The following is a 22755-nucleotide window of genomic DNA, read 5'->3' on the forward strand; positions in this document are numbered from 1 at the left end:
TGGGGATTGTGGCTGCCGCCAGGGTCTTTCACTCAGCCATCTTTGCAAAGCAGCTCATACATCCTTTTTATTGCTTAAGTTAGTCAATGAGATGGATTTTCTACTGAAATGATAGATAAACCATTGTAATTTTTCTAAGATGACTGGGGGAATGCAGCCATTAACTCATCAATGCCAAGAAATGGGCCCTAGTCTAATTGAATATTTCCTTCCATCAATGTAATATGAAACAAGACAAGGATCCCGCATCTGGTTTACCCTCCAATCTTGGCTGCTGAGAAAAATGTGGATTCAGTTTGCACCCTAGAAAATGAATGAAGATAAGTACGTCGATGGGTAAATCAGAACAAATTGATTCGCTTGCACCTCCATTTCTTTCCCCATCTATAATAATGATGTGCTTATCAGCCTTTAAATAGCTCCAGTCCTTCTAAACTCCTTTTCCAAAGATCTTCCACATAAGAGGAGTAAAGCAAAAAAGGGGAGCAGGGCTTCCCTGGTGGCGCAGTGGTTAAGAATCTGCCTGCCAACGCAGGGGACATGGGTTCAAGCCCTGGTCTGGGAAGATCCTACATGCCACGGAGCAAGTAAGCCTGTGAGCCACAACTACTGAGCCTGCGCTCTAGAGCCCACGAGCCGCAACTAATGAGCCCACACACCGCAACTTCTGAAGCCCACACACTCTAGGACCCACGTGCTGCAACTACTGAAGCCCTCACACCTAGAGCCCATGCTCCGCAACAAGAGAAGCCACCGCAATGAGAAGCTCACGCACCGCAACTAAAGAAAGCCCGCGCGCAGCAACGAAGACCCAACGCAGCCAAAAAATAAATAAATTAATTAAATTTATTAAAAAAGAAGCGGTGGGTGGCGGGAGCATACTCAACCTAATGGCCAGGAAGAATGGGACAAGTTACGTTATTTTATGTCTACAATTCCTTATCTTTTTGATTTTTTAGCCTTTTAACACGCTGTTCTTCTGCGATAACTTGGCAGTGACTAATTTCCTACAAATACACCCCCCAAGAAAAAACATTCACAACTAAAACCACAGGCTTGAGAAAGAGGAAACACATGCCCAGCACTGTGTGCTAAACATTTTAAATGCATTATTTCATTCCCTAATCCTTTATCATGACCTTATGAAAGGCACTCTCATACCTGGGCAAAGTCTGGGTCTTGAGCGGAGTCACTGAAATCCCGAAACATTCCTACCGCCTGAAGATACTTTTTAATATGCTTTACTTTTTCTTCATCACGACCTAATGGGCATTTTAAGAAGTAACAAGTAACAGATATTAATATTTCCTGATTAAACTAATGCCTCTACCAGAAGCTATACAAGTAATGGGCATTTCACTTAAACACACACCAAGAGCTCTGCTGATATGGCAGCTTTCAGGCTAACAGTCTGACTCTCTAGCCGATGCTGCTGCTTACTAGGGGCCATTAACTGATCTGCTGTTCTATCGAAGTGACCATTTTTTGTAGAAGATTCTCACTTATAAGCACTCGTCTCTCTTTGGTTATGGGTCTTAATTAAGAGGATCCTAAGCCTCGGCGAATTGTCAAAGCATACCTCCGGCGCATCTGCCTTCAACTGGCCACAGACCCTCAGCATTCCACGTTATTCTTGTTATAGTAATCCCCGCAGTCTCCCACCACACATCACCAGCTGTATGCCCAGCACTGTGTGCTAAACATTTTAAATGCATTATTTCATTCTCTAATCCTTTATCATGACCTTATGAGAAAAGCACTGTTATTATCCTCATTTATGGATGGGGAAATAGTGGCTCAAGAAGATTAACTTTCCCATGGAACACGGGCCGTAAATGGCAGAACCAGGATCCGAAGCTGAGTTTAGATTTGAGTTCAAAGTCCTAACTTGTGATGCTATATCACCAGGAATATGACCCTGAAAGCGCTGCTGTTTCATTCTGATCAAGACCCTGGTTGCAGGAGATAATACGCACGGTTTGCCCAATGGACACGGAGTTCTCCCAGTTCTCTGACAGTTAAATAAGCCTGTTTGAGAGCTTGATTCTTGGATCCACAACAGATCAGCATTCTTTTTTTTTCGCCTCTTCATTTTAACTGAATTGTAAAGGTCATCAGCTTTCAGCATGGACCTTATAACAGATGACTGTCTGATCTTTGTTAACATTTATCATGACCTGTTGTTGGGCCCCAGTGTTCATTACATCCCCTGTCATCCTCTCCACGAAGACATGCAGGAGAAATTTCTTTTAGGTTTCAGTTTAAGAAAGTGTTCAACTTCTCTGAAACCATTGGTTTCAAATCAGTAGATGTTACAAATTCGGTACCAGATCAGTAAGAGTTTCGGTGGCCACCTCTAGAGCCATAGAAACTAATCTCATCTCTGGATGTATTTTGCAGCTTTCCCCTCCCCACCATCCCTTCTCTTCTCTTCTTTAGGTTGAGTGCCTCAACTATTTAATCGAGGGACAGAGGCAGAAGGTAGTGCTCCAATTCTCAGCGTTCTATGAACTTTAGAAACGGCCTTCTGTTTTCAGGGTTCTGCACTTACCTGTCTGCACCAGGTACTTGATACTGACTTCATCAACCGGGAAAAAGGCAGCAGTGGCTCCATACTCTGGACACATGTTGGCAATTGTAGCTCGGTCGGCAATGGACAACTGGGCTACCCCTGGCCCGAAGAACTCGACAAATTTGCCCACTACCCCAACCTGGCGGAGGTGCTGAGCAACAGAACAATAGCAGAGTTTGAGACTTGATAACCTGTATTTAAATTGCAGAACTATCCCCTTGCAATTCTCATAAAGTAGCCTTGTGAGTAAACACAAAAAATGAATTAGCCCAACATATGTTTGATTACTTTTAAAAATAAAACTTAAAAAGTAAGGCCAACTAAATACAACATGGTATCTTGGAGTAGATCCTCGAACAGAAAAGGGATTACTGAAAAAACTGGTGAAGTTTCTGGTTTAGTTAAAAATGTCATACCGATGTTAACTACTTCTGTTTCTGATAAATATACCATGGTTATGTAAGATGTTAACATCTGGGGAAGCTGGGAGAAAGGTAACAGGAACTCTGTATTACCTTTACATCAAGTCCCCTGTAAATCTAAAATTATGTTGAAACATTTCTTTAAAAAGAAAGAAAAAGTAATATAAAAACACAAATAATAAGAAGTTTTGCCAAATGAGAAAACTTCTTTCTAAAAATTAAATAAATTCTTTCAACTTGAATAAATTATGATTTGCACTTGTTGAATAAGCAAATGCCTTGTTTTCAAGGGTATAATGAACAAATATCCTGAACACAGGTATAAGTCAAGTGTAACCAAAAGATCCAGGCAGTCTGACTCTCACACCTTTTCCATACCAGCCATCAGCCAGGGCTGGAGCCTCATGACTGGCTTGGCTCTGCATGAAATCAGCTGTATGAAGTGTGGACAACCACACGGACAGGCCCTTTTGGTTACATGGAATTCTGCCAAATTTTGTGGGCAGAGCCTATATTATTCCACACTTGAACGATGCGGACATCTCTGATGAGCTGTAGTGTTCAAATAAATCCGATTCCGATGTCCATGACTATTAAATCAAAAGTATAGCATCCATCCCACATAACCCAAGCCTTCAAACTATACAACCAGAAAAACTTGTGTGATAATAAAAAAAAATTACTTTTCTAATAGTCTTTCAAAATGAAACTGCCTTCTTTTTGCAAAGCAAGCAAATCACCAAAAAGGATTATTTCTGACAAGGGCAAATGAAAAACAAAACAAAACTAATATTTTCCAGCTTGGAGAAACATCTGTTACAATAATGTAACTTATAATACAGAGAATGGAATTTTAAATAGTCAAAAATTATTCATAGTTTGTTATTTTCATATAAAGAAGAACCATGTGGAAAAAATGTAGAAGTAAAACATATGCATGGAAATGATTTCTTATAACCTCAAGACAGTGATTATCTCTAGAAATGAAGAGGGTGGCTTTAGCCATAAATATTACATTTCACTTCTTAAAAAATATACATACAGAGAGAGCTCTGAAGCAAATACAGCAAAATGTTACCATCTGTTAAGTCTACATGGTGGGCATATAAATGTCATTTTAACTTCTGTGTATTTAAACTATTTCACAGTTTCAAAGAATTTTTTTAAAGAAAAAGATCCATGCAGCAACAGAAGAGTAAAATGAACATAATGATCTGGAACCTAACTGCAGTTCTCTCCTTATGTCGTCTCTTTTAAAGTCATAAACGTACTGTTTCCTAGCACTTCTAGAGCACATGGAAACCAAGAGAGACTCCATCATGGACTTTCCTCCTATTTGTCACTGCGACTCAGACCACAGAAGAGGCAGCACATTGTTACCTTGGTGATGGTGAGCACGATGTCAGTGGATGTTACCAGGGGGTGGGGATTTCCCATCAGCCTGTAGCCAATCACCTGGGGAAGCACCATGCTGATTGGCTGGCCCAGCATGACAGCTTCTGCTTCGATACCACCCACACCTGTGTGGAAAGGCGTGACAGAGTAATGCTTTCCTTAGTCCTCACGATATCCCTCAGGCATAGTTCACTGTCATTAACAAGTAGTCAACCCACTTATAGTGTTTTACTAGTGTAGAGTTATATTTCCATAAAGGACAGTTATCTTTTCTCTATTTCCCTCTATAGAATTTTTAACAAGTGTTTCTCAAAGTGTGGTCCCCCAAACACCTGTGTCAAAATCCCCTTGATTCCACACTAAAAAGAAGAATGGGCTTCAGGAGTCACTGTTTTTAACAAACACCCCAGCTGATTTTCGCCTATTCTAATTCCAGCTGCTTATTCCAATTCCAGCTGCTTATTCCAATTCCAGCTGTTTATTCCAATTCATTCTTCCAAACATTATACTGAGTGCCTAAAAGGCATCAGACACTTTTCCGGGTACTGGAAATTACTGGAAAACAGACCAAAAAAACCTCTCTGATATTTGTGGTCACTCAAATTCATGCTGCTGGGATATAAGGGTATCAAAGTAAATCAAGGTATTTACATAGAACAGCATAAGTGGAATAGGAACCCAGAAGAACACTCACCCCAACCGAGAACGCCCAAACCATCAATCATGGTAGTGTGCGAATCCGTGCCCACAAGACTGTCTGGGTAATAATATCCATCCTGATCAAATACCACTCTTGCCAAATACTCCAGATTCACCTGGTGGATGATTCCTGAGCCAGGAGGAATAATCCGCATGTTGCGAAAGGCCAGAGAGCCCCACTGGGATTGAAAAATGGGGAGAACACGATGAATACCAGACACACCTTTATGCAGCTCACCTCCTTGGCACCTCTTCCTCATACCCCACACACATAAAGAATCAACCAATGGAGCCAAACTCTGCCCATACCTTTAAAAATTCAAATCGTTCTCTATTTCTTTCAAATTCCAAGTCTTGATTCTTCTGTAAACTGTCTGCCCTGTCAAAGAGAAAGACTAAATGTATAAATTTTAAGGCGTAAAATGTTACTGGTCAAATTTATAGGTGATAATAAAGAAAATGGCAGTTTCATCTGCAGGCTTGCTGGGTGGTGGTATGCATTCGTTAACATGGGAAAGGTAATTAAAGAAAGTAAAAAGAATAATTATTTTTTGGTTTCAGGTGATTTTTATAATGCCTTTAAACATTGTGGGTAGAAAACATTAAGTGGATTTAAGTTAAAACTATTCTAATCATAAAGTCTGACTCTTAGGAACAGACTCAAGACATTTATGATGACAATAGCAGCTTAGATATTTAAAGAAGCTTTCTTTCTGTACTCCTTTCTTACCTATGACCTTGTTATAACACCTCTCTGAGCTGAGCCATATCTGGGCTGGCATTTTCATCTGTTTTATGTTGGGAGGTAGGGAACCAGTGATGCCAGGAGGCACAGGAATTTATAGAATCACAATCTCCTATCTTGCAAAAGGAGGTTTATGAGGAGGATGGTGACACTCAAGAACATGAGTAAAGCCCAGATTATATACCGAGGTTTGCTCCAAGTCATTCAGTTCATCAGGACTGACATGGACAATTCAGGGCATCAGGAAGCTTTTCCAGAATTTTTATAATCAAACTACATTGTTTTGAGGTAGAGTAAGTCATAGTGACAACTCGGCATGGTTAGCACACAGGAAGTGCTTACAAACTGTCATGGGTTGAGTGAACATAGGAAATGATAGTGAAATTAATAGCTAAGACCCAAGTCAGACTTCACTAATTGATAGTTAACACTTTTGACATTACTGGGAACTAGGCACCAAAGTGCTTTACATTTATTTTCTAATTTAGTCTTCAAAATAGCCCTTTGAGTTAGGAGCAACTAATATCCACATTTTTCAAAAGAGGAAACAGACACAGAGAGGGTAAGAAACTTGTTCAGGACCTCACAGCTAGTAAATGATGGAACTGGTATTGACACCCAGGCAGTCTGACTCAAGAATGATGCTCTAAGTCCCTATGCTGCCTCCCTGTAGTAGTAGTTGCAGAAACTGTAGCAGTGATGGTGGTGGTGGTAATAGCAACAACTACCATAATAATAACAGCAGGAGCCAAAGTGCAAGACTGCACGGTGCATCGTAGGCTCTAAGTGCTTTACACACATGAACTCATTCAATCATCCTAACAACCCCTCATGTAGGTACTACCATTACCCCAATGTATGGAAGAGGAAGCGGAGGCACAGAAAGATTAGTTAACTTCTCCAAGGTCAGATGCTTGTACATTACAGAGTGGTCACCTGAACCCAGGTCTGACCGGTCCTGGAGCCTCTACCTTAACCACTATACCCACTTTCTTCTGTCACTTGTTAATGATCTACAGAGCCTACCTGGTGCCACATGCTGGGCATACAAATGTGCAGAAGGGGCATGTGTGCTGCCCAGCTAGAGCTCAGAGCCTAGCGAGAGACACAGAGCAGCAACCAGGCAACCATGAGAGTGTGATTATCAATGTCATGATACGGGAAGTACAGGGTGCCATGGGAGCACCCAGAAAGGGCCATGAACTCAGACCAGGGAGCCAGGGATGCCTTCCAGAAGGCGATGACATCGATGTAGCCTGGAGGGCGAGGGGGTGTCTGCCAGATGAGCATGGGTAGGCGGGCACTCCTTGAGAAGAAAAAGACTGGAGGCACGCACTATTTACTCTACAAATACACATTCAGTTACCATGCGGATGTTTTCCTTTTTCTCTTGATGTGAATATTCTTCCAGATAAGTGTCAGTTGCTTTGATGGAATCAATTTCTGAGAGTATCTTACAGCAGGGGTTGGTCCACAAACTATGGTTCATGAGTCAAATCTGGCCCAATACGGTGTATGTTTGGCTGTCAAGCAACGAATAATTTTTATATTTTTAAAGGTTGGAAAACAAATAAACGGAGACAGTATGTGGCCAGCAAAACCTGAAGTATTTACTGTTGGCCCTTTACAGTAAAAGTTTGCTGATCTCGGGCTTCCCTGGTGGCGCAATGGTTTAGAGTCCGCCTGCTGATGCAGGGGACACGGGTTCATGCCCCGGTCCGGGAAGATCCCACGTGATGCGGAGCAGCTGGGCCCGTGAGCCGTGGCCGCTGGGCCTGCGCATCCGGAGCCTGTGCTCCACAATGGGAGAGGCCACAGCAGTGAGAGGCCCGCGTACCACAAAAAAACAACAACAACAACAACAAGGTCCTTCAGTCTGACGTCAGACTTCCTTTATGAGTCCTCTCCCATCCTCCAGTCCAAACTTTTAGTTTCAGCTGCACTCTGGCCCTCATACTCTCTCAAACCGCACCTTCCCCATGCCTTTGCATGCTCTGTTCTCTCTGTGTAGAATGCCTTTCCAGCTCTTGGCTCTTTGGTAAACATGCCTGGGGACCCAGATTAAGTGACACTTCTGGAAGAGCCCCCCTGACTCTCCAAGTTAGTGATTTGGTTCCTACACTTACTAACTGCATTCAAGCTGTGCATTCCCTAATCTCTCTACTTTTCTAGACTAACCTGCTTCTTGAATAAATACTGACATACAATAGGTCTGTTAAATGGATTTAATTTTACAAAAAAGAGGGAAGGCATCTTGGAACATTATTCTTAATCATGTATGGCCCTGCCCCATCTCTTCTGCTGAGCTCTGAGCACATGTGGACTCCCAGTCATTATGCCTTGTCCTTTTGTCTCCGGAAGGATTTCAGAGTTTCTCAAAACAGAAGCAAGGTTGGAAGAGGACCATTTACCCCAGAGAATGCTGGGACCATCAGTTCAATATACATGACATAGTCACAGGACAAGCAGAAGCCAGAAATGCTTAGGCTGCTTTAAGATATGTTAAATTCTAGGTAAAAAAAAAAAAGTTAAATTAAAATTTAAAAAACAACCCTATTTACTCACTAAAACAAAAAATCTTTTATGCTAACCTTGGCTCGTTAACTTAGTTCTAGTTATTCGAATGAATAAACAGACCTAGAATTCAGATTTTTCCACCACTCAGAACTTTCCTAGATTTACCCAATCTGGTAAGCTTTCAATAAGATCTCTGAATGTGAATGGCCTCACACACTAAAGAGGAAATTTCTCCTTATTTATGTAAGTTGAAATCAGATTTGGATGTAGTTCAAAGTTTCTGAGTATTACATTTAATGGTACTCCAGAAATCCACAGACAGTATTTATAGAGAAGATAGTTTTGACACTCATGAAATCTGGTCAGAAATTGCTATGATACTCTTGTTGGGATTTTTAAAAAGGTTATTTCTGAGATAACTTTGTAAAACATTACAATAATGCGTTAGTTAGATCCTCGATTCCTAAAGATGGTGTGAAGCCAATTACTATTATTCACAGCAGGGAAAGAGCTTAGAAATACTTAACTGAGAAAATTCACCATCCCACCACTCCTTACTTCATTCTGGAAATAGCTGGAAATAAGCCCACAGCACACAGTTCCACAAAAGCTGAGACATCACACTTAATTCCTTACAAAAATGAGGAAAGAGACTGGGAGGTCAAATTGCAAAACCAAACTCAAGAAATAAAAACAAAACACTAGCAATGAAAATACTTCTCGGGCTTCTCTGGTGGTGCAGTGGTTAAGAATCCACCTGCCCATGAAGGGGATACGGGTTCGAGCCCTGGACCGGGAAGATCCCACATGCCACGGAGCAACTAAGCCCATGCGCCACAACTACTGAGCTTGCACTCTACAGCCCGCAAGCCACAACTACTGAGCCCACGTGCCACAACTACTGACTAGCCCACGTGGCACAACTGCTGAAGTCTACGCACCTAGAGCCTGTGCTCCGCAACAAGAGAAGCCACTGCAATGAGAAGCCTGCACACTGCAACGAGGAGTAGCCCCCGCTCACCGCAACTAGAGAAAGCCTGTGCGCAGCAAATAAGACCTAACGCAGCCAAAAATAAATACATTTATTAAAAAAAGAAAATACTTCTCATAGAAGTGTTTCTCTTTAATTAAAAAAAAGTGTTTGCTAGATTTGGATATCATTTTGGATCAAAGTTCACCACTAGACTTTGCTATTTTCATCATAATGTTTTTAGTATTACAGTATAAATGAAAAAGGTCCATAAAAAATTGAAACCAGAGTTGATGGATGTCAAGGTTTAAGGAGGAAACCAAGTCACAATGAACTTGGTGCTGACTCAGATTCTTTACCTGCTTAATTGTCAGGAGCTCTTTTGAGTTTTGAGTCAAATAACTTTAGAAATTAAAACAATTACAATTCTGTCTCCACCAGTACTTTCACCTTCCAGGCCAGGGAAATGAAGGTAAATCCATCAACACCAATGAGTCTTCAAGAAAAAGTTGCCCATGATTTTGTGAGGCTACTTTTAATAATTTCTGAAGTGGGACTTTAGGAAACATACTCTCCAATAGGATAATAGTTTGTGTATTTTTAAGTCTTCCCTTTGAAATCAAAACATTAAATTGAGCTTATGTGATTTAAGGAAGAAAAAAAAAAGGACATATTGCCCAAGGATGGGTTGAGTCCAAAGAAAAGGAAAGAGCTAGCAAGTATCCAGTCTGTTTGTTCCAAGAACCATCAATTCAGGAGACAAAGCAGTTTTCTCTCTATTCCTGAATTTCTCTGGTTTGGATATTGGCAATACTAATTTGAGAATGACCAGTTTCTACATTTCTCTTGAGGCTGTATAGAACCCACTTAAATCCCCAAGGAAGCAAATAAACGTTTTTGCTTTTTTTTTGAGTGGTTGGTTTCATATTCTTAAATGACTTTCTATTATAAAAACAATAGCTTTTTATTGTAAAAATAAAGAATAGTTACAATCGCTTAGCAGTTTGGCACTTCTCTTTCCAATTTTGTAATCTTTGCCTAGAGTTTCATCGAGCTGAGATCACTCTATACATGCAATTTTTATCTAGCTCATTGAGCCAAGACATGAGCATGTTCCAGATGTTATTAAGGATTAAAATATAACCGTAAAGGTTACTTAATAATTTACTTTAAGGATGTACCATAATTTAATAAATCACTCTCCTTTGTTGGACACCTAGAATGCTTTTAAATTTTCACTATTATAAATAATACTTTAATAAGCACCATTTAGTCATTAAGCTTTTGCTGAATTTCAGATATCTATAAAGTGTATGTTTAGAAGTGGAAATTCCAGGACAAAGGATATGGCACATTGCTTTCATCATTTCTAATTTGTAGTGCTATCAGCAGTGTATAAAAGTGTCTCCCTCATGACACATTTATAATTAATAACATTTATTTTCTAAACTATGTTGATAAGAGAAAATGGTATCTCAAGGATTTAATTTACCTTTTTATTACTTGTAAAGTTGAAAAGGCTTTATATACTGTTTACCATTTGTATTTCCTTTTATTGTGAAATGTCCACTTTCCTTTGCCCATTTATTTGCTGGGTTTTACTATTTTTTAATAGGTTATACATACTCTTTATATATTAGGGATATTAACTCTTTACTGAAAATATTTTTCAAGTTATCTCCTGGTAACTTTGAAGTCATTAAATCTATAGATTTTTTGTCCCCTTTGTTTCATTCATTGCTTCTAAATTTAGAAAGGTTTTTCTTATCAAGACATTTGACACTATATAATTAAATTTTCTTTAAAATCTTTGATGATTTAATTTTTAAAATATTAATGCTTTAAATTATATGAACTGTTCTCTCTACCAAATAATTAAGTTTCCCAGCATTGTATGCAGAACAGTTATTTCTTTCTAACTAAAGTTCTATCTAAAGTTGGAAATAATTTATTTAGTTATACTTCTAGGTTAAGATATCAGCCTTCTAGTAGTACCTGGTTGCCCTCCTTGTATCCAAATCCTCGTTGTGTAATCTTGCAGTTACTGGAGTGTACTCCTTCACCCCTGACTTTGGGCTAAATTGTGCAACTTGCTTTGGTTAATGTGATTGTGAATAGAAGTGATCCTATGTCAGTCCTCATCTAAGCCTCAAGAGATGTTGCAGGGTCCCGCTTGCCTTCTTGAGCCTCTGTGATCACCACATAGCTGCTTTCTCCTTTAGCCTGGGCTCCCAAAGAAGCACACATAGAATGGAGCTGTCCCAGCTGCCCTACCGATGTGCAGTGCAGTGTAAGCAGTCAACCCAGCCAAGGCTGGGTGAGGCACAGCTGCCCAACTGCATTCAGCTGAGATCAGCTGAGCTCCCACCCAACTTGTAGATGTGTAAGAAATAAATTCTTATTGTCTTCTGCTACTGAGATTTTATTGGTAGGATTGGTAGGTTGTTGGTACAATTTTAGCAGGAAGAGAGAAGTGGATATCCTGAACAATAGAAGGAAATAAGGAAAAGGGTAGAGTTTATGGACACCCACGTGGAGAGGCAGAGATGGCCAGATATGAAATAGTTACTTGGAATCAAAACGGAATAAGACTCCAGTGGTTGGAAAAAAAAAAAAAAAGCCAAACTCTTTTAAAGTCAAACACATACTTGTATTGACAAGCTCTCATGGCAGAATTTGTATGTGTTTTTCACCCAGACTTCAAGCTTAAACACAGGCTGTTCTCACCCAAGAAGTAAACAGAAAAAAAAAAAAAGACTTAATCCCCCCTGCCCCCACCCTGAAAAAAAAAAAAAACTTCAGGGGAAAATATTTATTAAGTTTGAGTTTTCCTGAATATACTTTTTAAAGATTTTTCTTCTTTTTTTAATTTTTTTTATTTTTTAATAGATCTTTATTGGAGTATAATTGCTTCACAATACTGTGTTAGTTTCTGTTGTACAACAAAGCGAATCAGCCATATGCATACATGTGTCCCCATATCCCCTCCCTCTTGAGCCTCCCTCCCATCCTCCCTATCCCACCCCTGTAGGTCATCGCAAAGCACCAAGCAGATCTCCCTGTGCTATGCTGCTGCTTCCCACCAGCCAACTATTTCACATTTGGTAGTGTATATATGTGGATGCTACTCTCACTTTGCCCCAGCTTCACCCTCCCACCCCGTGTCCTCAAGTCCATTTTCTATGTTTACCTCTTTATTCCTGCCCTGCAACTAGGTTCATCAGTACCTTTTTTTTTTTTTTTTTAGATTCCATATATATGTGTTAGCATACAGTATTTGTTTTTCTCTTTCTGACTTACTTCACTCTGTATGACAGACTCTAGGTGCATCCACCTCACTACAAATAACTCAATTTTGTTTCTTTTTATGGCTGAGTAATATTCCATTGTATATATGTGCCACATCTTCTTTATCCATTCATCTGTCAATGGACATTTAGGTTGGTTCCATGTCCTGGCTATTGTAAATAGTGCTGCAATGAACATTGTGGTACATGACTCTTTTTGAAATATGGTTTTCTCAGGGTATATGCCCAGTAGTGGGATTGCTGGGTCATATGATAGTTCTATTTTTAGTTTTTTAAGGAAACTCTATAGTGGTTGTATCAATTTACATTCCCACCAACAGTGCAGGAGGGTTCCCTTTTACACACAAAAAAGACTTACACTCTGAGATTTTGCACAAAGCAGAAAACCCAACTATTCATCCTAGTCTCTCACCTTCTGTTGAAATCAACCTGGATGGAATGATCAATGACAAGGTCAGCGGGACAGACAGGGTTTATTTTCTCTGGATTTCCTCCTAACTTTTTCACAGCATCACGCATGGCAGCAAAGTCAACTACAGCTGGCACACCCCTAAGAAAAGGGAGATTAAGCAGAAAACAAATCTGTTAAACAAGTGCCATGGGATTTTTCAGCTTTTGCCTCTGCTGATAATATTGGCAATGGGGCTGTTTCATCGGCTGTTTCATCAGTGGTGCTAACAATGGATGTGTTAGAAAAGTGAAAGTGTCTAAACACATTCCCTTCAGCAGAAATCACATCAGTAATAAGTGCCGCGACTGAGTGGTATCTCTATATGCAATTTTATCCCTGCATTGAAGGTCACAGCCAACATGGTCTAAACAGAGAGGCTGTGGGAAAGCTGGCAATTAAAAACTCTTGAACTTTTTCTGCCATCACTGTTCCCTTTTCATATGGTGGGCTGACAAAGACCTGTACAAGATCACACCCTTCAACTTCAGACCAAATTTAAAGGAATGGATATAATTCAGAAAAGTAGGCTGTGAATCAAATTTATACTAAGTGAATGCTTCCTTTTTATTAGAGAATAAAATTTGGGTGATCTTTCCTCTAAAAAAAATGAAATTTGCTCTCCAGAAGGAATAAAATAACATCATTTCAAAATGAAACGGTAATGTCTCAAAATGAAGCCGTGATAGGGAGCAATTCCTGGGAATAGCAGGATGTGAACAGAGGCTTAACAGCAACACATCACGCCTTGTGAACTACGTATCTCCCCTCAGGTGACACATATCAACGTTCCAAGGACAGCTGTTTGAAACCTGGCTCCTTGGGTGATAGGACATAGGGGCGAAAAGATTCCGAGATAGCTCCACTCCATACTGTTTCTTTCAACTTTTGCTAGTACACTTAGGACTAGGATCTTGAAGACCAAGGACAAAGATCTTTGCCACTGGAAAAGGTGGAGTGAGTATGCATCCTGATTTGCCTGAGATTATCTCTGCCCGTCTGTGATGACTGCCCTCTTTTGCTTTCAACCGTCTCTGAATGTTGAGTGAAAAATTATACAGTCACTGTGTTTTTTATTTTTGCTTTTAAGAAGCTTTCTTTAAAGGCTGACAAGGGATGCAGAGAAAAACAGAGTGAAGTGACATGAGGCTCACGTGAAGTCCTGCAGGATGACGCGGGCAGGCTTAAACGGCACTTCTATGTTCTTATGCTGCATGACATTCCAATTTAGGATATTTTCAACATCATTTTTCTTCACCAAAAATTGATCACAGTTCCGAATGGCTGCCTCCAGGAGAACTCTGATAGAAAATGGTAGTCGTCCTAGGAGTAGAGGAGAAAGTATAACAAAACCAAACCCATGAGACATCTTATTATAAGAGCTCTCGAAAGCCAAACTCCATACAAACTTGATACAAGCCATCACACTATTCTTCCAGCAGGGAAAGAGAATAAATTTAAACTGATTCCAACAGTTTAAAATATAAGACTATTGAATGGATTTAGGAGACAGTACTAGAAAATACCAACAGCCTAGGCAAAAAGAAAATATTACACTTAAATCTTTCATAATAAATGGTTGCCTAGCCTTGGAATCCAGTAACAGAATTTCCCTTAAGTCATCATGAGAGACATGAGTCTAGATAATTTACTGTATTACTGTTAGCAAGTACACACACATACAGTAGTATTTCTTATGAAACCTAGTATTTAAGAAATGAGAAATAACCCCTTTACAATTATTATAATAAGACTAAAGAATAGTCAGATACATCTTTCAAAGGAAATAAACCCCTAAACACCATGTAGTGTGGTCATTGGTAACTGTGTTTTCTAGAATAAAACAATGGTAATTCATTAAGAAAAGTTATTTTGTTTATAAAAGAAATGGTCCATCTGGATACATGAGAATTATTTACCAGTATTATCCAGAAAAGGCAAGACTACAAAGGTAGAGAAGCATAGGAGTTGGAATAAAAAAGGCTTGTGTTTTCATCCTTTTCTGCTACCTACATAGTTGTTATTTAATCATATCATTTACTCTCTCTGGGCCTCAGCTTCCTCAGGACTTCTTATGTTTTTAAACATAACATGATAGGGTTGTTATTCAGATTAAACAATACATATGTACAAACACTCTCTATACTAAATGTTATGTAAATGTTATATATAATCATTATTATCTACTTGAAAACGAGCAATGTAAGAAAGGTGTGTATTTGTGTGGTTAACCCAAGACCATTCAGCCATCTCTGCTACTCCCTCTTCCAACTCTCCTAAAGCCTAATTTATTAAGTAGCTTACTTATTATGCAAATGATATTCCAATTACTATCAGAGCACTTACATCATAGAGCCATGTACCTACCATATCTTGAATCCTCCAATTTATTCAAATTGAAGAATTTCTTTCCTGGTTGTGCAGGATCCAAAGGCTCAGCGAGGTGTGCAAATGGGTTGCTCATTATTCCTGATGGCCACGTGTCCCTGAAAAGGACAGAGAACATTTAATTTCTACTCTCAAAGCTGGACCTTATTTATTCAATGAGTGTTTGCCCTCTTCAACGATTATGATACATTCACTTCAAGAAATCACTTATCTTCTCAGAGTAGGGGAAAGGTGGGACATAAATGAATAAAAAATGATATCCTTAGCAAAGAAAGTGGGCTCTGTGAAGCTATTTGTGAAAGCTAGGATTCACCTCTCAAGGGTGCATACAATTCCAAACTTCTTTTGCCTTATCTGTATACAACTTTCCAAAATTCTTGCACTGATAAGTCATGAGGAGGAAGGGAAATGAAGGATGTGTTGCATGGTGAATCTCGAATATGTGGACAGACCTCTGAACTGGACTCATGTTTTGCTTGATAGGAGGTTAAGAGGTCCGGAGCAGGTGACATTGTGCAACTGTATAAAACTCGAACTCTGGAAGAGCGGACTTGAAAGCAGCTGTTTTCTGTTGTAACTGTCTCTGCAGCGTTTTAAATAAACCTGTTAGTTGGAAGTCTTCCCAACTCACTTTTGAGTTGGTAGCAAGAGTGAGTTCACATCAGGTAATCTTTAAGGTACACTGTGGTGGCATAAATGCCCAAACTCCCCAGATATGTTTGGAGAGGACCCTCTACCCCAGCTCTGGGCAGAATTTCTCCTTATCTTTTTTTTTTTTTGCGGTACACGGGCCTCTCACTGTTGTGGCCTCTCCTGTTGCGGAGCACAGGCTCTGGACGCGCAGGCTCAGCGGCCATGGCTCACGGGCCCAGCCGCTCTGTGGCATGTGGGATCTTCCCGGACCGGGGCACGAACCCGTGTCCCCTGCATCGGCAGGTGGACTCTCAACCACTGCGCCACCAGGGAAGCCCTCTCCTTATCTTTTTATAAATTATAAGTGGTGAACAAGAAAGGACACTGTTCCTGGCCTCCACCACACAGATAAACAGCAATTTCAAATAACTGTATAACTTAGAGCAAAACACTCCGGGGTGGAAGTCGGAAGACTTGCTTTCTAGTCCTACCCCTTGGGCAAAAGTCTTTTAATCGATCCATTCTCCAATAGTCTTAATTTTAAGATAATTATAGTAACATTCTCCTATCTAATCCAAGGTTTTTATGAATAAATATTCATAAAACCTATTTTGGGGATGACTGATATGGAATGATCAACATATTACTATAAAATGAAAACAAAGTACAATATCTTACTCAACTTATGATTGGGTAACACCCTGATAAACCCGTTGTAAACTGAAAATATCGTAAGTTGAAATGCATTTAATGTACTAAGCTACTGAACATCACAGCTTAGCCTAGCCTACCTCAAATATTCTCAGAACACTTACGTTAGCTTACATTTGGGCAAGATCATCTAACAAAGAGCCTATTTTATAACGAAGTGCTGAATATCTCATGTAATTTATTGAATACTGTACTGAAAATGAAAAACAGGGTAGTTGTCTGGGTACAGAATGGTTGTAAGGGTGTCGGTTGTTCATCCTCCTGATCGTGTGGCTGACTGGGACTCGTCACAAGAGAGTATTGTACCGCATATCACCAGCCCGGGAAAAGATCAAAATTCAAAATTCAAAGTGTGTTTCTACTGAATGCCCATCGCTTTTGCACCAAAGTGGTCAAAAAATTGTAAGTCAAACCATTGTGAGTCGAGGACCATTTGTACAGAAAACAACTGTTTGTGGGGATAAAAAGTGACAAGTGGGCCTTGTCTCCATAGACAGGCCCATGTCTTCGTTGAGACACAAAAGAGACAGCGGCCTCGAAGTCAGGATTGGGAGAAAGACTCAGCTTCATTGTATATCCTTTGGTATTATTTGCATTTTTAACTGTACAAATATAACTGTTTGAAAACTAGTTAAAAACTTAAAAGAGATAGATGATGAGCACACCCACTGTGTCTGAAGTCCAGGGCCAGGCACTTCTGGGGAGAGGCAGCTGAGTGAGAAGCAACCCCTGCCTTCCTGGAGTTACGAGTGCAGAGACAATGGGATGAGCCGGGCACCGGCAACAGGCGTGAGAGAATGAGAAGGAAGAGTGCGGTGGTCTGCCGAGCACCTTTTTACTGGGAATCGCCTCTTTCCCCTAGTCCCACGTGGTTTTTGCAGGAGCTGCCATTTGGTGGGGGAGAGGGAAGGCCAACTGACTTCTCTAGGAATTCCGGAACTGAAACTAAAGAAAGCCTAGCACGGGATGCTGGGGCGTGCCCTAGATCATCTGCAGTAGAATTACCTGGGGCTCTTTCTTGTTAAAAATAGGCTCCCGAGTCCCACCGCTGAGCTACTGAATCAGAAGGGACTGGGGGAGGCGCCAGGAATTCGACAATCTCCCAGGTGTCTCTAGCACGTGTCCAGTTTGAGAATCATTGCTGGACACTGTGGAGGACCAGGTGAAGAAGGTACACTTGATTCAGAAAGCAGGGAGGTACCATGGAAAGTATATGTTTGAGAGGGGGAGTGAATCGCAACCAAAATACCACACGGTTCAGGAAGGGGGCCTGAACAAGTGAAGCAGGCAGCACAGGGGCTTGGCAGCCTGGGCAACGTTTGCCCGGCTAAGGGAGCGGCAGCCACTTGGCTCCAGCCGCGGGCTGCATGCTGGAATATGCCAGCCCAGTGTGGACAGAGCCAAGTTTTCAAGCGAGGCTGGCAATCTGGATTTCTACACGAACATTCTTGATTTATAAATGTCAGTAACTAGATTTTTTTAAACTACTGAGTGGGCCTGCAGCACAATGGCCAAACCAAACATGCCTGAGGGGCACGACCTGACCTGTGTTCTAACTTAGCCTAGCAGATGTTTTGGAGGAATGGGAGGTAACTACAGAGAGAAAACTCAGGCAGGAAACTCCGGAAGTGGTAGGAACCCCTCGCTGAACTGGGCACGGTGGGCTGTTCATATCTTTCAAAAGCCTTAAGTCACTGAATCATCCCTGAAGGGGCTCAGTTTGCCAAAATTCTATGGTTAAACCAGTTGCCAAATTGTACCCATATTTGCCATGATGCAGTGAGGACACAGGACACAACGTGTCAGTTTGCTTCCCCGTACCTTATAAATGCCCTGGCAGGACTCTGGAAGCCTTACACGATTCCTGCTGTTCCTACCACCCTACAAACCCAGCTGGTATTTCAGGATGGATATAGTGACCAGTATGGCTCTTGTAGAAAATGTGTCGTATAAAGCACTCGCCATCTGCCTCCTTTTTTCCTTAGAGACTAGATAATTGTGTAGTTTCACTATATAAATGAAGGAAATTTTACTTGTAGAAGTTAGGAGAGAGAAGAGCCAGTGACTAATTACTAAGTATCAGCGCATGCCAAGTGCTTCATACCATCTTCTATAACTCTGGCAACATCTCTGTAAATTCCAGCCTATCATTACTCCCATTTTACAGCTGAGAAAACTGCAGCTCAGAGAGAGATGGAAAAACTCGCCTCAGGGCATACATCCAGTAAGAGGCAGAGCTAGGTTTTGAACTCTGGCTTTTTCCACCAGCCCCTTGGGGCTGCCTCTCCAGGTGTGGCAACTCCTGGTTTGAAGATGGCGCTGGCTGGAGGTCACCAACCAACCCCCAGAGCTGAAAAAAGCCAGGAGATGCATGGGCCTGAGAAATCCTCCTCCAAGAGGCAGTTCTGAATACTAGAGTTGCCTTTCCTTCTTTCTAGGGGTCACCCAGCACAGTGGCCTGAGCCAGGCATTGATTGTCACATGTCCCTTGCCACTCTGAGCCACAGGTCAGTGGAAAGCAACAGGAGCTGTGTTTTTGCAACCCCAAACTGGTTTTGCTTGGAAGTTGGGAAATGGACCTCCCCCCCCACCACCACCCCCTTATAAGCCTGTTGGGTTCTGGAAATCAGAGCCACTCCACAGTTTCACTCATTCTATCACTCTTGTTTCAAATGACCTTATAGGAGTTCCCAGTGCTTTAGTAGTCCCAAGAGGGAGCCAAAACAACCACGTGCCAAGCAGGGTGTGAGGGGAAAGATCTTTGGTTTGGGAACAGTCCAGATACAAAGTAGAATCTAGGCATTGTGAATGTACCTAGGTCTGCCTTACCCTGGCCAGAATCCTAGCCCATCCCCAAACCTTGAGTATTACCCCAAATTATCCCAAGATCTGTGATTTTGCTAGAAACGCCACCAACTGGCCAGGGAATCCTGTCTACTTCCACAACCACAGAAAGCACAGACCCCACTGTTTCAATTCCTTTCTTATCTGCATTGTTCCTGCCTTTTTTTCTGTTTTGTCTAATCCCCATTCAATACTAATAAAAGAGAGGAATGAGCAAACAGAGAGGATCTGGGGGGAGAGTGTGGAGTGTCATCCTAGGTTTTTTTCTCTTTTGGAAGAGGGAAGAATTAGTATGCATGGAAATATGTTTGGGTTGCTGCCTCTTGTGTTCCACAGAATAAGGTGGTACTGCATGGAGGCAAAGGGAAAAAAAAAAGAGAAAAAAAAAAAAAAGGAAAGAAGGGCAAATGATATCTTTTAAGCAGCGCGTTTACAGCTCACTCAGAACTTGCCCTTCCTGAACACTTGTGTTGAGAAGGCTAGGAGTGCTGATATCTGCCTGGCCTCTGAATCAAGTGGGACCCATGGACAGTTCTCAAAGAAAAGGAATCCAAAAGGAGACACTTGCACCATCTCTGAAACCCTTCACTACATCTGTTCACATTCGGAAAGAAAAGATAATTATTTGGTAGCAAAACGGTGTCTCTCAAAGCTAACCCATCCTGAAATACCAGCTGGGTGACTTGGCATGATCCTTACAGATACATTTTGTGCATCGAAGAGTGGGGGTAGGGAAGGGAGTGCTGGACACCAGATTTTTAAAGTAAATTACTAAAAATACTCAATAGTAGGCACAGGCAGGCAGATCTGAGACACTTAACACATGAACTACTCTCCCAGTGAAAAAGGTTGAGGGAGTTCAGTGGTGGGGATCCTCTCCAGCCACAGAGAGTGTTGCTGCCAACTGACCTTTGGCCTCAATTTAGGACACTGGCATGTGACTTACTTGGAGAGGCACCTTCACTTGTACATGTGTGGCTTGGCATTGATCCGTCACCACAGGCTAGGGACACTTTGATCTTAGATGCTAAGGAGGTAATGAGATAAATCAGAGAATGGTGAGCCTACCTTAAAGAACTTTACCTAGGACTACATCAGGGGACCAACATTCCCCTGATGAGAAAATAGAGGCCCTAAAAGGAAGTTGATGGCCTGGGGTCACAGGATTATAAGGGGTAGCACCAGGAGAAATATAGCTGATTTTCCCTCCAGTAAAAAAGCAAATTTCTGTCAGAGAAAACAAACAAACAAACAAAAACACCTTAAAATCCTTCATAAGTAGAGTTGAAAAAAGTACTACTTAGGCGTATCACAGTCTTCTGGCACTTTTGTAAGTTAGTTCTATAATCATTCACTGAACCTTCCGTGGTTCAAAATTCCAGAGAACTGACTGACAGCTAAACTTTGGGAAAACAACCTGTGGTTAAGTTTTTAACTGCTCTTGATGACTAGTTTATTCCAAGAGAGGCAGAGGAATGACAAATCAATTCTGTTGATGTAAATATCAGACCCACATACCATTCATATGCAAATGAACACAAAAAAGAAAGATACAGAGTAAAGTTAAGATATATAGATTGCCAACAGGCACATGAAAAGATGTTCAACATTGCTAATCATCAGAGAAATGCAAACCACAATGTCAGTGGTTTTGCAAATGAAAACCACAGTCTCACACCTGTCAGAATGGCTACCATGAAGAAGACCACAAAAAACAAATGTTGGCGAGGATGTGGAGAAAACGGAACCCTCAAAACGGAACCCTCGTACGCTATTGGTGGGAATGTCAATTGATGCAACAACTGTGGAAAAGAGTATGGAGGTTCTCAAAAACTATAAACAGAACTACCACATGATCCAGCAATTCCACTGCTGTGTATATACCCGATGAAAACGAAAACACTTATCTGAAGAGATACATGCATCCCGATGTTCAAAGCAGCATTCTTTACAGTAGCCAAGATATGGAAGCAACCTAAGTGTCCATCAACAGATGAATGGATAAAGAAGATGTGGTGTACATATATACAATGAAATAGTACTCAGCCATAAGAAAGAATGAAATTTTGCCATTTGTAACAACTGGACTTGGCGGGTATTATGCTTGGTGAAAAAAATCAGACAGAGAAAGGTTATCACTTACCTGTGGAATCTAAAGAATAAAACGAATGAATATAACAAAACAGAAACAGCACAGAACAGACACTTAGATCAATGGGACAGACTATAGAGCCCAGAAGTAAACTCACATACTTATGGTCAATTAATCTACAACAAAGGAGGCAAGAATATGCAATGGAGAAAAGACAGTCTCTTCAAAAAGTGGCGCTGGGAAAACTGGACAGCTACATGTAAAAGAATGACATTAGAACATTTTCTAACACCATATACAAAAATAAACTCAAAATGGATTAAAGACCTAAATGTAAGACCAGAAACCATAAAACTCCTAGAAGAAAACGTAGATGGAACACTCTTTGACATAAGTCATAGCAATATTTTTTTGGACCTGTCTCCTAAAGCAAAGGGAACAAAAGCAAAAATAAACAAATGGGACCTAATTAATCTTAAAAGCTTTTGCACAGCAAAGGAAAACATGGACAAAACAAAATGACAACCTATAGAATGGAAGAAAATATTTGCAAATGATATGACCAATAAGGGGTTAGTTCATATCCAAAATATATAAACAGTTCATACAATTCAATACCAAAAAAACAAACAACTCAATTAAAAAATGAGACCAGTTATAACCTATGTGGAATCTAAAAAATAAAACAAATTAGTGAGTATAAAAAAAGACTCACAGATATAGAGTATAAATTAGTGGTTACCATTGGGGAGAGGAAAGGGAGGAGGGCAAGACAGGGGTAGGGGTCTTCGAGGTATAAACTACTATGTATAAAATAAACAAGCTACAAGGATATATTGTACAGCACAGGGAATATAGCCAATATTTTATAATAACTATAAATGGAGTATAATCTTTAGAAATTGTGAATCACTATATTGTACACCTGAAACTTATATAATGTTATAAATCAACTACACTTCAATTTAAAAAAAAACTTAGAAAAAAGATCAGAAAAATACATTAAAAGAA

General features: G+C 40.6%; 1 protein-coding gene across 1 annotated transcript in view; it reads right to left on the reverse strand.

Annotated features, from left to right (window-relative positions):
- The window catches only part of ACO1 (aconitase 1), a 59551-nt gene that overhangs the window by 23384 nt on the left and 13412 nt on the right, over positions 1-22755 (reverse strand). Inside the window, exons 2-9 of the mRNA XM_004275066.4 lie at positions 15444-15562; positions 14231-14399; positions 13041-13178; positions 5398-5467; positions 5084-5267; positions 4375-4514; positions 2552-2723; positions 1162-1262 (exon numbers count right to left, since the gene is read on the reverse strand). Coding sequence (XP_004275114.1) covers positions 1162-1262; positions 2552-2723; positions 4375-4514; positions 5084-5267; positions 5398-5467; positions 13041-13178; positions 14231-14399; positions 15444-15540 — 1071 coding nt within the window. The 5' untranslated portion in view covers positions 15541-15562. The remainder of the gene's footprint in view (positions 1-1161; positions 1263-2551; positions 2724-4374; positions 4515-5083; positions 5268-5397; positions 5468-13040; positions 13179-14230; positions 14400-15443; positions 15563-22755) is intronic.

Source organism: Orcinus orca, chromosome 6 (assembly GCF_937001465.1).
Source record: "Orcinus orca chromosome 6, mOrcOrc1.1, whole genome shotgun sequence".
Classification (NCBI taxonomy): domain Eukaryota; kingdom Metazoa; phylum Chordata; class Mammalia; order Artiodactyla; family Delphinidae; genus Orcinus; species Orcinus orca.